General features: G+C 34.3%; 1 protein-coding gene across 1 annotated transcript in view; it reads right to left on the bottom strand.

The window, feature by feature from the left end:
* The window catches only part of LOC113494762 (octopamine receptor Oamb), an 89,905-nt gene that overhangs the window by 7,603 nt on the left and 63,567 nt on the right, over nucleotides 1–18,735 (bottom strand). The window contains exon 4 of the mRNA XM_026873213.1: nucleotides 928–1,164. Within this exon, the coding sequence (XP_026729014.1) occupies nucleotides 928–1,164 (237 nt within the window). The remainder of the gene's footprint in view (nucleotides 1–927; nucleotides 1,165–18,735) is intronic.

Genomic DNA, 18,735 nt, shown 5'->3' with positions numbered 1-18,735 from the left:
AGCACACATTAACTACGTATGCACAAAACTAAATAAATTCGTTTACGCTTTAAGACAACTCAATAAAACCGCTTTAGAAGCTACAGCTATTACAGCCTACCACGGTTATATAGGATCAGTTTTAAGATACGGTTTGTTATTATGGGGCAACTCAACCTTAATCAACGACGTATTTCTGGCACAAAAACGTTGTTTAAGAGCAATATATAATACCGATCCCTTAGATTCCTGCAAACCACTATTTAAAAAAAACTAAAATACTGACAATTTTCTCACTTTATATACTGGAAATTGGAATATTTGTAAGAAAACACCCACAGCTATTTGTAAAAGCCTCGGAAAAAAAAAGTTCAGCAAAAGAGATCCCACCAAGATTTTTGTACCAGGTTGTAGAACCACCCTATATCATAAAAACTGCATGTTTATGTGTATTAAAATTTATAATAAAATACCCCAAACTATAAGAGAACTTCCATTTAGACTGTTTAAATTAAAATTAAAACAATGGTTGTCACAAAAATGTTTTTACACGATTACGGATTTTTTAGAAAATAAAGTAGGTAATAAAACAAATATATTTATGTAAATGTAAACATGTACACCTTTTAATATATGTAGCATAAGTTTGTAATTATATTCCTGCCCGACTATGATTTAATTATTGTATGCCTAAATAGGCTGATTGTAGTACTGGATTATTATTATTTAACACCTGTAACCTACTCAATCAACACAATAAAGATACTTTGACTTTTTTTTTGACTTTTTCTTGGAAGTGGAATCTTACCTTCTTACTGACTAAACCTAACGCACCATGTCACGTCTTCCGCGCGTGTATGGTGATTCATTGCTACTTTACATACATAACCTTAACATACCTTAAAAAAATGACCTTAAGAGAACAAATAACTTCAAAAAAATCCTCACCTTCTTATCCTTCCAACCGACCAGCGGTGGGAAGCAGATAACAAAAGACAGGACCCAGAGCCCAGCGATCAACGCCTTAGCTCTCTTCCTGCTCATGATGCTAGGATAACTGACGGGCCTGGTGACAGCCACGTAGCGGTCCAGGGAGATCGCGCAGAGGTTCAAGATGGATGCCGTACACATCCACACGTCGACGGCCAGCCATACTGAGCACCAGACGTCGCCGAAAATCCATACCTGGAAATAAAAATGGAGGTTGGTTGGTTTTTGAGTTGTTATGGCATGGATAGATATTTCTTTTTAATTGACTCCCGCAGTAACTAATTTATCTCTGTATCGCGGGGGATTTCTTAAACATACAAATCATGTGCGCAAAGATACCAAGAATCAGACCAACAATTTGTGGATAGCACAAATGCTTGTTCTACGCGGAGATTGATCACCGACACGATGCGCACAGTGAGTTGACGTGGTGACCTCAACTCCAATCCGTGTAGTCCATTGAAGTAGTATTATGGACTATGGACTAAGGCAAAGGCAAAATAGTAGATGATGGAAATTTTGTTGTTACATTACTAATATTAATGTGTATGAAATGAGTGCAGTCGGTTATACAACAAGAAAATATTGTTTTGTACAAATGCTTCAACTAAATAAGTTGTTATTTGATTTTGCAATTTATAAAGCTTTTCATCTATTCCACTTCGGTGAAGTATAAAAAGAGCAACCCATTCTAATATTCTATACTTTCAACATAGATTTCAGCGCTTTAAAAAACAGTCATAAATACTGAAACGGAAACTGAAAAACCAAGCACATACCGTTAAACTGCAGGATTGAACACAAGTTTTTCAAGTCGTAACACAAGGGAGAGAACCGCTCCCCTGAAACTGAAGTGAAGTTTTGGAATTGCAATATAAATGGTGACAGATTGCGGAGTTTCCCTATGTATCATGTTAACGACCCATTTCTCTCATCTGCCACTTATTACTTTTCAGGGATGAGGTATTTGCATTTCGCTTTGTTTTTGTTTTTTCCTTCTTTGTTCTTAAGATGAAAATAAACGTAATTTTTTGTTTTTTTTTTTCGGAGGAATATGTTGTGTAAAAGGATAGGATTGTCGGAGTCAACTAAATTAAAATATCGGAGTCAATAAATGGTACCTGGTTTTTCAAAACGTTAAAGTTTTATAAAAATAGCTTCAAGTATTTGTTTCATATTTTAACGATACTACGTGACGCACCTCTATCTTGATTTTTTTTTCAAAAAAAAATTGAATTTAGGATATAAACTAAAAAGAAATGCATATGGATTAGTATTAAGATCTAAGTCAAACTTAGACCGACTCATGTTAGATAATGTTAAAAAAACCTTCATAATCTTAGAGCATTTTTCTATTATATATTACTATCTGATTTAAATCACCAATTATGTCAAAACATAAATACCCCTAAACAAAACACATTTAAAAGTAAAATATAAAAAAAAAACTATTTGACGAACTTGCTCCTAAATTCAAACCTTCCACATCAAAAACAATTATCTATCGGATAAGCATGTCTACAACAGATTAATTCCATACACGTCAATCAAGATTAAGCTCTCAAAAATATCAAAGGTATCTACAAACGGATCTCAAACACAGATATATCAAGCCTTCGGCATAACTGCTAACCACAAATCTATATAATACATTTGTGTGTACTAGATAACAGATGTGATCCCCTACTATCAGTCCTTAAGTGAGAATCGAGAGAGTTTCGAAAAAGGGAATTGGAAACTCGACTTAAAAATAATCAGGTCAAGGTTAGAATTCAAAAGACTTGTTTCAATTTGTTTTTTATTTATTTATCTCTATGATATTTGCATTGGCTATTGCAGACTTTAGATTTCCATTTTTGGATTCTACTCCGTCTTCATATTATCTTTTAGCAACTTTCGGATGATCACCAACTATTTTCACAAGTCCTACCTATGCAACGCGTGCGATTAGTTTGTTCCTATAGTTTATTCTTTGTTTCTTGATATAAAACTCGAGAGTCCAAATATTAAAATACTTAACAAACACGATGTATGTGGGATCGAACTATGTCTACTTTTAAACATGTTTCTGTTAATTGCTAACGTATTCCTCTATGGGGTAAATGTACCTACTACCTATATTTAATGCTTCTATCTACCCCTTTACCTTACTCTAACTCTCAAACATACCTAATATTGATAACTCAACCACGATAATTCTTCTGTCTCTTTGCATACCTTTCTATTCAGTCTCCCGTACATTTACCGCTTATTGCCTCTCGAGCGCAAATGAAAAATGCAATCGATTGAGACCTATGTAAATATAAACCAAGCTTAGAAAGTATTGCGGTTTCTAGGGTTGGCAGGAGTTTTTGAACAATAAATTATGATGGCGGCGTAAGTTTTTTTTTAACATTGTCAACGAAACAAAGTACTTTATTATTCTTTTCTACTTCAGAAATAAGTATCGAGAATGATGTTTACTTTTATAACAATATTAATAAAAAAGTAAACTGTAACCAGCAGATGACGACCTCCGTGGTCGAGTGGCGTACGCACCGGTTTCAAGGTGTCGCCAGCTCTGAGGTCCCGGGTTCGATCTCCGGTCGGGTCAATGTAAAAATTCTTATTTCTACATTGTCTCGGGTCTGGGTGTTTGTGGTACCTTCGTTGTATATGAATTCCATAACACAAACAAGTGCATTAGCAACTTACTTTGGGTTCAGAACAATGTATGTGATGTTGTCCGCATTTATTTATTTATTTAGATACTTATATTTATAATCAATTCTGAACTTACATTTCGTAAGAAACAATCAGGCGCTGATACAAAACTTATCTACTATTTGACAACCCTTCTAAAGCTGACTAATAAAATGAAAGTACACACACATAGCATTCTTAAAACCTACTTCTTTATTGTTTCGACCCATAATACTATTTGTAAGTCGAGTAGTCGAGTACAAGTGGAACCACATTAAAAATTTCGCAATACCCGCGGAATTCCAAATTAGTTTTCGGAAAACGATTGCGTGTGTTGTAGAGTAAATTGTCGAATGTTCTCGAACGTGCCTGTGATTTCAACTTCACTAGCTTATTGGATTTTCTTATCGTTGGTAGCCCTATTTTGTTTCTGGGAAAAGACTTCATTTGACAACCCTATTTGGTAGAAGAGCAAGTAGGTATGCATGTGGAACGTGGTCTTTTCATTTATGGATTTTGAGAAATTAAAGTTGATTGTATTGGCTGAAAATGTTCTTGTTTTTTCTTTATGAAATAAGTTATGAATATATATAAAAAATTGAGTTCTGTTTTACATTAAACCTTTGGGAAAGTTTAAGTTGCATTGTAATCGTTACAGTCATAACAATACTAACAGTTTAGTTTAACTAAAACTGATTCAACGTGTTTTATTAAGAGATAATAGCAACTACAACAAAAAAAATAGAGTCAAATTAGTATTTAACGAAACGGTAAAAAACTTTTTTTGCGACGCTTCTAAATGAATGATACGCGAATCCGACTTGCATGTTTCTTATTTATCATTTCTCAACACTTATTTTAGTAGTTCGAATCGAAGACTCACATTTACACTACATCTATTATAATATTATTGAATGTATTCGAGTTTTGTTCGAAGGCGCCAAGCAATTGGTAGGGCTCTCTCGAAGCGGAACCGACAGATGTACTGAAGATTAAATTTAATAGACTTTAATTAACGCCGATGTCGGGTAAATACATGCTAGAAATGTTGATATTATAATTACAAATACATAGTATTAACACAGGACTCTCATTACACACTCGCAATTATGAAGTTATTCGTACCGAATTCTCAATGAAATTGTGTTAATTCATTATTCCCACGTTTTTCTTATACACTCACATTCTTGTTTTTTTGTTTGTGTCCTTCCGGTTGGATTAATTTAACTCAACTTTGAGGCACTTCCCAATAAGCTAGCAGGCTGAAATTTTTAAAACGGCTGGACCCAATTTCATAAAATTTGAATGGAGTGACATTTAGAAACTGGGTATTCAGATTTTTTAAATCTATTATTTTAATTATTGTGTTTCTTTGATGTTGTTAATCGCGATGTCTTATCGTAGTAGAAATATATTACGTACGGGTACTAAAATGTCGTGGTGGCATTGCAGTTCTAAAAAAGGCTTCGTAATTCAGTTTCGATCCCAAGCCAGGCGAAGTATCTATGTAACTTTATCAAAATTATATCTTTTTTAATTATTCCGAAACAACGCTGTCAAACGGTGAAGGTACACATCATCGTGTATTTTACTTAACCATTTGTACTGACAAAATCCAGCAACATATTCAGCCTCTTGTTCAGGTCAGTGCGAAATATAAACAACCATTAGCTCTGTTCAATTTACACCAAACTTCTCACTAATTACTGTAAGTCACCAAACTAATCCCCTACTTCACATCCAGGCGCAAAATGTCAAATAAATCGTGCTACTATACCATATTAACCCTTGTCATGCTGACACCTTATTTCCGTGTGTTTATAGCTGACAAAGTATCAAGTAGGGTCTAAAGGGAACGTTTTACGATCGGCGCTAGACGAAATACCTCGCCGCTTATAGGGTTAACATGTCTGTTAAATTGAAGGCTACATAATGTGATTGTGTCGTGTGTTCTGAACGTATTTAACAAAGGGTAGGGTAATTAAATTTTGGTGTGTAGTCGAAATACTGGAACTTGAAATTGACGCTTACGAAGTAATCAAGGATATTGATCAACGCTTCAATCTCGAAGTGATCAAGCTTAGTATTCTGTGCTGGTTCCAAGCCTTAAACCAAGATTTTTTTGGGATGATACTGAAGTCCCCAGAGTAAATAATTACTATGGGGACAGAACACTCAGTAAAAGGATACCGTACCTTGTCAACAGCCTGCCCACCAGTATACGAAATAATAATAATAAAAAACATTTTTGCAGAACTCTAAAGACTTACCTTTTGGCAAGCATGTGAGTAACGACCTTTCGTTGCCTACATGTTTGTCAAAGGATAAAGTCTGAATATATTATATTAAATATATATATATTTTTATTATCTTAGTTACTATCTAGAATAAGTTTAATTGTAAAATTGTTAGTTAATAAGATTAATTCAAAAGTGGGGTTTATACAAAGCAAGTAACTATAATGTAAACAGTTTAATAAATCTATATATATAAAAATGAAATGCTGTTCGTTAGTCTCACTAAAACTCGAAAACGGCTGAACCGATTTGGCTTTTTTTAGTCTTGAAGTATTCGTAGAAGTCCAGGGAAGGTTTAAACGGTGAGAAAATTCGAAAAAAATGCGGAAAAGGCGAAAAATTAACAAATTTAATTTACTAAGGTAAAGGCACCATATTTCGAAATTGTAAAAAAAACGGTCTTATCTAAGCAAGGTCTTATTTAATTAATAATTTAGCTGTTCTTTTAATAATTTATGTACACACACAAATAGTTTTATAAATTTTACAAATAGTAATGTTACAATTAATGATGGCTTTAGTATGTGTAGGTTTTCTAATAATCGCTCAGTTTAAGGCTACTTGAACTTGAATGCATGTTTCATACTAAATTTGCTAAATAGTGTTTAAGATGATAGTTTTATATTGTGTGAGTTTTTGTTTAGTTCAAAATATTATGAGGTTTATATTTTTTATCGAAAACACTTATCTCTTGAGTATGTCTTCACGAATTGAGGAGAAAATTTTCCGAGCCTTTTTAAATACTGAGATTCATTTAAAATCAAAAGACACTAAAGAGATTTGCCTTTCTCCTTTCCTAAATATTTTTAACACTCAGAATCAGGAACAAAATGCATTGTGAGTATATTTCAAAATTAAGATAAATGACACTTCTAATAAAAATTGCCAATTCTACAGAAAACTATATTAAACACTCAATTTATGTTCTTTTAAGTTTAATGAAAACACCGCGGAATTAGGTGCCTTTACCTTACTCTCCTGTCAAACATTTGACATATTTTGATGTCTGTCATAGTTTGAAAAGTAAATTAAAAGAAGTCTTTATTGTTTTATATATTGTCATAAAACCTACGTAGTAGCCAGCGGACCAGTCACTTACATTTTACTTGATCAGGTAACTTCACAATAAAACTATAACCATGACTAAAAAAAGGTAAATCTTTCCCAACGTTTCAAAGGAGCTAAAATATGGAGGATCATAAGGTCCCAAGAAAATATCGAAGAGCGTCAGGAGAGAGTTGATGCTGTTCGGGAACATCAGGCTGCAACTCGCTCCGTAGCGTTAATTGCGTTTCATATCTCAGCGTATCTACGAATCTGCTTCTAGATCTCTAGAGGCAAGTGCAGAACATGCGCGACAGTCCGCTGATCGTGAACGTCACGCATTGTATCGCGAGTCGGAGACGTTTACTGATAGAAAATTATGCTTGAATTCTCAGCGAATTTGCATATCTACTTATAAGTCTTTTGAAACAAGTGATGAACGTGATGGTCAACAGTTTGATCGAGATAAACACAAATTGTACCGAACACTCACACACTAAAATATTCATAATCAATTAGAAAATCAGAAAGAAAGAATAACTGGAGAACGGCATTAAGAGACAGAAAAAGAGCGCAACGAACATTTGAATTCTGATCGCCTTCGACATTCTTTGAACAATGTCGAAATCATCTGACATAACGTATCGGATGTGTCTCAAAATGTTGCCGCAAGGCATGGCGGCCTTTCTTAGGTTGATAAGGAACGGAGTCCATTTTCCTATCCTATGATTGACTGCGCTACAGATTCCGACATCAGATATGGTTCGGTATATATTATGAAGGTGTTAAATGGCAAAAAGAAACAAACGGTATGTTCTTCTCAGTTGGGAAAGTACGTATTGCAATATTAAAAAATCCTTCAGAAATATTAAGACTGCTAAGCGGTGACCATCCACATTCCATCTTTTGGTGCAACAGATTTAAGAAGGCCGATTTATGCTGACATTGAATGTGCAAGCCCAAGTTTACCACCTTATTGGTCATGATTGCCTAAAAATTAACCAAAGGTTTTACAAATATACTTCGTATCGAATTATCATGACCAGAAACAACACGAGAAAATGACCCACCGGCTCATATGTATTTCTGATCGGCAGAAGCACGCGATCGGTGAGTAAAGGATTGAAACACTACCATCATCTTGAGAACTTGCTGCCACGTCCCCACGCTATTAGACGACTTTGTTTGGGTATATACAGTGTGTATGAAAAACCCTGTCCAATCTTTGAGGGAAAAGTGACTTGCCAGACGTGCAACAAAAAATAACATGCCTTTCTATTAGTAAAAGAATTTTCGAAATCGGTTCAGCATACGTTGAGATTATCCCCCCAATGTCACAGACTCACAAATTTTACCTCTTTATGATATTATTTAAAAAAAAAATCCTTAAGTTTAATTTTTCCTATATGCACGCACATAACCTACACATACCTACTTATATTATAAAGCTGAAGAGTTTGTCACGCTTGAACGCCCTAATCTCAGAAACTACTGAGCGGTATGAAAAAATATTTCAGTGTTAGTCCATTAACTCAGGAAGGCAATAGGATATATATCTACTATCAATCTATGATTAATAGGAGCAGATCAGTAATGAAATATGTTACAACTAAGGACAGAAACGCAAAAAAACTAATCCGATTAAAAAAAAATCCTAAGTTATATTTTCCAACCACGCGGACGAAGTCGCGGGTAATAGCTAGTAAATAATAAAATAGGATCGGAAAAGCAAATTTAAATAATATACCATCAAGTTAACGACTGTACAGACAGTTCCTTAACCTCTATCGCTGTTTATTATTATAATTGTTGTAGAGATAACAAAAATACATCATCTGTATAAAATTTTCATGTCAAGCTAGGTTTCTAGAGATATAGCTGATGACAGGCTGACGGATAGACAACCGCGCCTATTTAATAGGGTTCCATTTTTACGATTTATGTAGGGAACCCTACAAAATATCAAAATAACTACGGAGAAGAGCTATTATTAACTATTACTGACGTTAAACCGATAAACCAAGAAAACCAATAAGCTATCTAAAACTTTACCCGCATTCTAAACCGGTCGATTTATTTAATTACTGTAGGATAAACTTTGGAGGTACGTAAATAATAATAAATACCACTTAATGAAGTTAAGTTTAGAGTCTCATCTTGGCGTATTAAAACTATTTCAAAGTTATTGGTAATAAAGTAAATGTCTATCTGTTTGAACGACTTTTTTTGCTTGAATTCATTGTCAGTTTTCAATTGTAGTTAAGTTAAACCAAACTAGCGGAACCGCAGAAGCGGCTTCTATACAAATAAATATGTCAGATTTTACTGAAGTCCGAATATTGTATTTATTTCAGCAAACAAGTATTCGTTAAGTTCTTATAAGTCTCACATTTTTTATACAGTTTTCTCTCATTAACTTATCGGGATTGCTCGACTAGTTTCGGACCTAATCGGGTCAGGGTCGCTCGTAGAGTTTCGAAAGTCGAATTCGGCAACTTAGTCGGGGAATTCTAAAAATTGTTGTTGCAGGGGCTACAGTACACATCATCTATATAAAATTCAACTGTCTAGCTATTCATGAACACAATTGACGCGTGACGTACGGACAGACTGATGGACGGACAGACAACGACGGAGCCTCAGTAATAGGGCTCCTTTCTACCATAATGAAGTAATATCAAAAAGGAATTTACTCGTTCTTTAAGGAACTGCCGATTGCAGAAGCGGCAATCAAAATACGACCAGCCAGTATTTTCACACCGTATACGTATTTCTTAGACTAACACTATATTTTCTGTCTACTATACGTAACTACACTACAACTACAACTTTCAAACTGCGCCTAATAAAATTATTAAAGCAGTTGTGGAAGCGAGACGACATACCACAAAGCGTATAGCGTTGTCCCTCTTCCACATTCCACAAGAAACTTACTTTAAGATGGTAGGCTCTCTGAAATCTTGTTGCGTATTAAAACTATTTCAATCTTACTTGTTACCTTAATCAGGATTATGATATGCAAATACAAGGGTTGGTTCCCTTCCTTCGCTTAATTATATTTGCGTAATATCTACAGGATCTAGGCGAAACAGTTATCGCGAATGTCTCAGGTAGATAACGGTGTTAAACTTGTTAATGCTATTGATAATGTATGCGAAAGTTTTGGTAGCTGTCTTAGAATAAGAATTTAGATATTTTTTGTTAGCGGAAAGAGGAATCTGTAAAAATTTGGATTGTCTAGTTAATGTGCTATAGCTTGGTGACGGACGGACGCATGGAAAGTTTGACAGACAGCGGACCCTCAGTAGCAAAAGTTCCTGTTTTGCCCTTTGTTTTATCTACCCTACAGTCTTTTTCTGGAAAAAATAGAAAATAGAAAATCCGTTAACACAATTGAACGGTACTCATAATTATATTGTCAATTATAAACTTGGTCGATGTTCACAACTATAAATGTTGATTCAATTGTTCGGCTGTTATTCATACATCTCTGACAGTCGTAACGAGTAGAAGCTAGAAAGTCTGACAACCAGTCCAGCCAAGGGGTGTCATGTTGCCCAGGTAACTGGCTTGAGGAGGTCAGATAGGCAGTCGCTCCTTATAAAACACTGATACTTAGTTGAATCCGGTTAGACTGGAAACCGACCACGACACAGTTGGGAAAACGCTAGGATGATGACGATACATGTTGATTGAAATATGTACATATGTAAGTACCTACCCTTCTTATTCTAATACTCAGTCTTAACACACCTACCTATCTAGTCTACTTACTATATACACCAAGTTAGCCTACTTCGGTAGTCTATGCAAATAGCGTAACAAATACCAAGAATAGTTTTGTGAACACAAGTTTAGTGGATGCCTGCACGATTCGGTTTGCGGGGATTCCGAAAATGGTTTGGCAAAAATGCGACTTGCAAGTTAACTTGCTGATAAGATTGTTGCGCTACGTAACTGCATTTAGGGGAGCTTAAAACAAGAATTTGAGGTTATGCAATTTGTTTATTTTTAGAAATCAACCTAAAAAACAAATGTAAGTATATAAAAAAAACAAGGCACAACCAAAAATACAAAGCATAAAATGCATAGTTATAGGACTATACATTTTATCTATACATTTTATGCTTTGTATTTTTGGTATATTTTTTCCGTGACAGATATCAAGCAAAAAATATAAAAAATAGAAATAAGATATACAACGAAAAAAACAAAGCATGCAGTGTATAATCCTGTGTTAGGATGTGTGTTCCTCTTTCACGGAAAAACCACTGAACAGATTTAGACGGAACTTGGTACATAGATAGTTAATAACTAGGATTAAAACATAGTATAGTTTTTATTATGATTTTATGTTACCGTCGGATCGTTTTTTATTTGTAGCGGGTGGACCTGCGGGCAACGACTAGTATGACTTTCATTCCCTACATCAGTTGAACTTTGTGTTGGTAAATCTAATGCTAAAGCAAATGGGACTTCCATTTATTTACCTACACATTTAGAATGCCGTTGGAGCTACCACGAAAAGGATAAAGAAAAATTTTTTCTGGGTATTCAAATCGGTATAATTTTAAATGACAAATAACGTCAATTTTTTTTTCCGAAATTGTTACTTTATAAAAATGTTGAGATTAATATTGTTATAATCATTAATAAATAATCCATAAACGGTAATTACGTATACATATACAAATGACTGGTTTTCCTGCTAGTCAATTTTGATTTTTGTTTCATTATGTATCGGTAAAACGGGGTGAATAGAGGTATTTTTGGAGTGGATAGAGACAGAGGTTTTGCTAAAATTTGGACGTTTTACAAGGCAAAATATACAGATTATATGAACAATGAACATTCTCAAGCATTTCATAAAATAACTGTGCTTAAGTATTTTCATGTAAGCAAACGCATGCGATAAGCTAAAAAATACTATTTTTTATTCGCCCCTTAAAACTATTCACCCCATTTTACTATCTAACATTTTACAATACCAAAATAGTGCCCTATACTATATAATACCTTTGAGGAACAAAACCTACATTTAGCAACGATATGATGAAGTCTGGATTGCGTGCAATTATTTCTCCACGCTCACTACGTCTGCAAGTAATATCAGCAAAAAAGACGATGAAAAAAGAAAAAGTTTTTATTGACATTTAGAACTCTGATGCTCAGTGAACTTCAGAAGAATTCTGACTACTTATTTTTTAATGGGACTTGCCCGCCACACATGCCCGTCATTGCAACTCCTGTAAGCCAGGATCTACAACGAAACCAACGAAAACCACCGAAACACTTAAGTTCGGTGTGTCCCAGGAGGAACAATTCACTGCCTTGGAACCCGAAACGAAATTAATCAGAAATTGTAAAAAGGAGAAGTAAGAAAAATAAACTATAAAAATGACTACTTATTTGTGACATATTGACTGTATCTCTTTTCAATCACGGGTTAGCTTCATGAGAAGAGACTGGTGACTCGCCGCTCACTAGATGCCCCATGATGACAGCAGGTGGGCAACACCTGACTGTATCTCATTGTTATTCTATCTAATTCTTATTAAGCATCTTCAAAGTGTAATTTAATTAAGAAAGCACATATTACCACATTGAAAAACTCATTAGTACTGCATTGGTATCAAACCTGTAGCTCAAGCATCTTATATATAAAATTCCCGTGTCACGATTTTAGTTACCGTACTCCTCCGAAAGGGCTTAACCCATTTCTACCAAATTGTATCTGCTTATTCAGTGGGTCTGTGAATCGGCTAACATCTATTTTTCGTACCCCTAAGTGATAAGGGTTGCTCACACAAATATTTTTTTAAATTTTATGGACGATTTTTTTTTTATAATTTGGCATTAAAAATACATACAACTAGAAATAATTTATTAGGCATAACAACGTTTGCTGGGTCAGCTAGTATTATTATAAATCCATGCATTGACCTGCATCCAATTATTATCATTCAATTTCTTTCATCTCCTTTCTTTGCTGACCGTCCCATTGTTTCGAGTTCACTAATTCGATTATAGTTACAGTAGTTCAGTAGATTACGTCTGTCTGCTAACTGTTTGCATTGCCTCCCATGAGTGTCTTGATAGGTAACAATATATACTCGTAGCTGTACTACAGTATTGGAGATTAAATTTATTTGGAGTTAGGAAAGGTTCTCACATACTAAATTAGCTAAGCATTTTCTGCTGGTACTGGTGGAGATGAAATGAGTATGGTTCTTTAGGAAAGTATTTTCTTGCATTTTTTTATAAGAGTTTAATTATAATAACATTTCCTAACTCTACTTTACTGTGTTTTGTATATACACCGTGATTTTTTAGTCGTCTTACAAAAGCAGCCCAGTTCATGTATACAATGACTAGTACACGTTCATGATAAAAAATAGGTATTTATGAGTTTTGAAAAATGCAATTTTCATTCAATATTATGATGCAATTCGTAGTTTTTTGAAAACAGCTCTGTTGCGAGCGCGGTCCGAGCCTTGTAACAATGGTGAAGGGCGCGGGCGGCGGCGTTTTTATCATTTTTAAGAGTATATTTCAGATTTCTCTTGTTTAATTTTTCTTCGTAATTATTATTTTAGTTGATGATAAAAAAATAATAATCGCGCCTAGGGGTATTTTACGTCGGATACATGAACTGGGCTGCTTTTTTAAGACGACTAAAAAATCACCGTGTATAGATTGTAAGCATTTTTTTTGTCTTTAAGTTAAGTAAAAAGTCATATTAGATGTCAAAAATGTTTTTTTCATAAGAAATACTAATTAATAAAAAACTTTCAGTACCCATAAAAGACACTGGTCACTGGACACGCAGCCTCCAGTGTTGCGAATGAAATTCGTACTTGACCGTTTTTATTCAAATTTCAGATTTTAAGTAGATAGTAATGCGCTATAATAAAGGTATTCCCGGTGAATACTAATATACCTAGTATTAAAGTTAATATATATTGTTAGGATAGACGACCTTTATGCTAATCTAGGCTACCGTAAATTGAGACACATATTGTATTCAGTTAGGTTAGACTGGAACCTAATATAATGAAAAAAATTAGGGATATCTTATCATTCTTCTTCTTTCTTTTTTTCTACGTATAAGAATGAATTGCTGTTCGTTATTCTAGCTAAAACTCCAGAACGGCTGAACCAATTTGGCTTATTTTAGTCTTGAAACATTCGTGAAAGTCCAGGGAAGGTTTAATCGGTAATAAAAATGGAAAAGTTGCAAAAATAATTGTATTTTTGTCTGCATTGTTATCATCGACTGTTGGGCGATACGTAGTTTGCGGGGGCAGTTCTTTATATAAATTTCTGGGATTTTGTATGAGCTTTTTAGCCAATTTTACAACACTTCAGGTCGAAACTCTGACTCCCTTTTGACCGGTTATTTATCAAACAACTCGTTCATATCTATATTCGATCCTACATTACGTTCATATACCCTATATACTTATCCTACATATTGTTCATAACAGCCCTTATCAGCTGTGTAAGTGTGGCACGGAAACCGGTGTTGGCTCGCGATAGCCCGGTTATTACTCACAGTATTTATTACATAAAGTCTGCAGTTTATAACGTTTTGCACTGGACGTGCTATTGGGTACGGAATCGTAGTACGGGTATTGTTTTGTGTCATAGTCGAATACGCGGGGCGCAAGAGTACTGTAAGAAAAATGGGGAGGCCTTTTAACAGCAGTAGGATGGGCTATATTTAAGAAAAACAACTGGTAAATAACTTTATGGTTTGCGAATCTAAATAGTTGGTTTTAAAATCAGAGCGATCTAAAAGATTTTGGGTTAACTTTTTGGGTTTTTTTTTAACATAACTGCAAAGAAGTGGTATAATGATTAGTAATACTAATCTTAATGCTTTCGAGTATTTGTTCCCTATATCACTCTGGCTCCAGTGACGTGCATCAGGTAATTTAATCTCTTGCTCTTGTCGTAACTTTCAAAATAGATTTGAAACAGATTCACTTCAGACAATAATCTCATTTTCATTATGATTTTCTTATTTCATAGACCATTATGTCATCTTACCAACATTTGCAAAAGTTAACGTAGCTAGTTACAACAATAAAACAAGCAAATGTCAAGAGTTTCGATCCAATCAACCTATTGAACAAGCACGTACTACATCGCTTTTCAAAGCTTAGTAAAGGTACTATGGCACCATCTTATTTCTATAACTTAATAACTAAATTCAGATTCAAAACCTTCATCCAATATAATTTACAAAACTATTAAACAGCACTTCTAAAATTTGACAGACGATAGTTTTGATTATTCAGGCCCGTTTAAGTCCATTAGGTGATGCGGTACATTTCGAACAAGGGTCGTACAGACCCGTATTTCAGAGGGTTGGCGTTGCATTAAATAATAACGGAGATAAACGCAAGGGTTTACTGACCATGCATTATTAATGAGGCTGGAAACCCATCGTTTAAGTGGCAATATAAATCCTTTTTTCTTAATTATATTAGATTCTGAAATATCGGTAGAGTAAGTGAGAATATGACATGCCAGTGTTACCCAAAATAATACCGACCTTATATTTTACAAGCAGCCTGCGGGCCCGCCCATTACAAATCAAAAATGATCCCGCAGACATAGACACTATCTTATGTATTAATAAAGTGTATCACTTATGTAAATACCAAATTTCAACCAAATCGGTCCAGCTGTTATTGCTTGAAAGACTAACAAACATACTTCCATACATTCTCACAAACTTTCACATTTATAATATTAGTAGGATTTATTTACGGTCTAAAGAAAAAAAAACTAGTTAAATGGATTATAGAGATCAAATAGTAGGTAGAGTACATTCAGTCTATGTAGAGCCTAGTAACATTATAGCAAGCAAAAAAGCCAAGAGAGAAAAAATAAACAAAATAAATACCATTAAGCAACAACCCCCAATCCTGAATGCCCTACATTGAAAAACCAATTGAGAGAAAACCTCTTTTAACAATCTCCCTTTCTCCAAAAAACTTCTAAATGACGTTGACAATAGTCACAAATCCCATATATGTACAAGGATCTCAATTTGCCTTTGTATCAAATCCCCCTATTGCTTCTAAAGCGTATTTTATGTGGAACCGAGTAAGAATTTGGATCTACTTTATAAAAGCAAGATCATGGGAACGAAATTGATTTTATCAGACATTCTGCGCGTGTAGAGTGTGAATTGTTTTTATATTTTTAAATTTTTTGGAGACTCCATCGCTGTTTGGGAATTCTGTAGTAAGTCGAAAGGTGTATCGTTTTGATTTACAGTTTGATTTTGGGTTAGCAACAAAAGTCGTTTAGCACAGACATTTCGCGTGGTTTTGGTCGCGAGTCTGATTCCCGCGTAAGACAAGCACTTGTGTGATCCACAAACGCTAGTCCAGAGTCTGGGTATTTGTGCATGTGATTTGAATGTTAGTACAACAAAGATTTTTTTTCTAAGTGCGACAATCCTTTTTTTTTATAAAAAGGCGTAGTAGTTAATCCGGGGTCGCTCACGCATGCTCACACCTGAGTCCCATAGTTTACGAGTGCGCTTCCACAGTTTATATTACATGTTATGGGTCTATTTTACACCAGTGAGGGTTTTAATAATGACACCCTCTAGCGACAATGATTATAGGGGAAGGTCCCGCATTCTCTATTATACAGCTTTATTTGACTGTCCTAACACCTGTCAGAGCAGGACAAGACAGTGTTAGCCAGACGGTACTCTATACTGCATAGAGGCGTCTTGCTTCCACAATTTAAAATCTCATAGTAAGAAAGCCTATTCATATTCAGTGTAAGCTCGCAAATGCTTTTTCATTTTAGTTTTATTTCTCAAAACTACTTTCGCAAGCCACTCTGCATGTTCAAATTTGGCATCATGGCAAAAGCAAAAGTGGCTCAAATTTTAAATGAAAATTTCAAATTCGATAATTTTTGTTTCAATAAAAAAATACGCACATATATTATTTCAAATATAATATTAGATGGAAGAAAAAATCAAAATTTCCTAAAACGAAAAATACAATTACATTCCGATAGCATGATACGCCAAACGTAATAATTAATACGCATTTGGGAACGATGACAGGTGGCGTATCAATGCCGGTGTAATTAAAGGATTATTTCTTATTAAAACATAAATGCTGTTATATGGTTATAGGAATCGAAGGAGTAACGCTGCACGTAATACACGTAATAAGGATATTGGACAGCCATCTTGTCACTTGCTGTCACTACGATTGACAGAATAATTATACTGTAAAATTTTCATTATGACTAATAGGACTTTATGGCACAAGTGATTGAGGATAGAAAACAGTAATACGTAACCCAGGAAAAGAGTTGTTTTTTCATTGAATAAAATAATACAATACGAAAACGTGGCAGTCATTTCTAAAAGTGGACGTTTCATTCATTTTTAATTAGCTATTACTTTGTAATTTTTAATTAAAAAACTCTTAATATTAATAAACTAGCACAAAACTTAATGAGTAGCATAAAACAATTGCAATACCTATTTCTAATGAAATTTAATCATACCAAAACCATTTATTCACATTAAGGTACAAAGTACCTATAGAACTTTTTGAAAGGTGAAAATATGCAATGAACATTACTATTAATCACTCGTATTCACTCTTTCATTTAAACCAACACGCATATACCTTCCACGTAACCCTATACTAAAAGATTTGTTTCTTCAAGCTATCAATAAAAATAACATAAAGATTGTGCAACAAGTCTGAAAAACTCTACCATCGAATCCTAAAAAAATATCTCTACAATTGTGAAAGCGTGACAAAACATTACACAGTCTATATCGGCGTCTCTTTTCCACAGCTGCTATAATACTTCTAGAAAATACAGTAGTAAGAACTCAGGTATATTTACAAGTTTCTTAGAATAGTTTGCACGTGTTGCTTCTTTACTTTTAATACTTGCGTGCATGGGCGAAGTATTCGTTTGATAACAAACTTCTTTTGAAACGTATTTGAATGTCGCATGTCGTTTCCTGACATTTTGCTATGGAACGTGAAGGGCGGCGTGGGTAGTATGTAAAGGTGACAAATAATCTTCTTATATAGAAAATTCTCGTGTTACGGTGATCGTATTTGCACTCTTCCGAAATGTCTCTACCGATTCTAATGAAATTTTGTGTGCATGTTGGGTAGTTCTGAGAATCGGACAGCATCTAGTTTTCATATACCCTAGAACTAATTTGTGTGGCAAAACAACGTTTGCAGGAACAGCTAGTAGTTATCTAAAGTGTTTATAGTCGTGTTATAAAGCTGAACGGTTCAATCTCAGGTGTAACACTTCCGATTTTATTTTTTCAATGTTAGATGGCGAATTTGTTGAAGAAGGATATATGTAATCATGCTATAATTAACAAGAGCAAAGCCGTATTTAATATGTTACAAAAATGATATGAAGAGGCGTGCGTTCTTAAAATATTAATCCTATTTTATTTATATACGCAAACAAAGACGCACGTTATAGTTATTATTAGTTGGACGTGGACAGTTGTTTTTGTGGCAAGTAAGGGTGACTATGAAAACGTTTTCAATTATTCTTAGGTTCTAAATTAGTTTTCAAAATCACTAAAGTGCAGATGGGCATAATGGTTCCAGGAGAGTAATATTTTTACACTTATTACTTTATTTAACGAACAATGTTTTGATGTATTTAAATATTAAACTTTTGCAAAAAAATACAAAGACATACTTAA

Source organism: Trichoplusia ni, chromosome 6 (genome assembly GCF_003590095.1).
Source record: "Trichoplusia ni isolate ovarian cell line Hi5 chromosome 6, tn1, whole genome shotgun sequence".
In the NCBI taxonomy this organism is placed as follows: Eukaryota; Metazoa; Arthropoda; class Insecta; order Lepidoptera; family Noctuidae; genus Trichoplusia; species Trichoplusia ni.
Note: the sequence above shows the minus strand (reverse complement) of the source record. Positions and strands in the feature narration are given on the sequence as shown.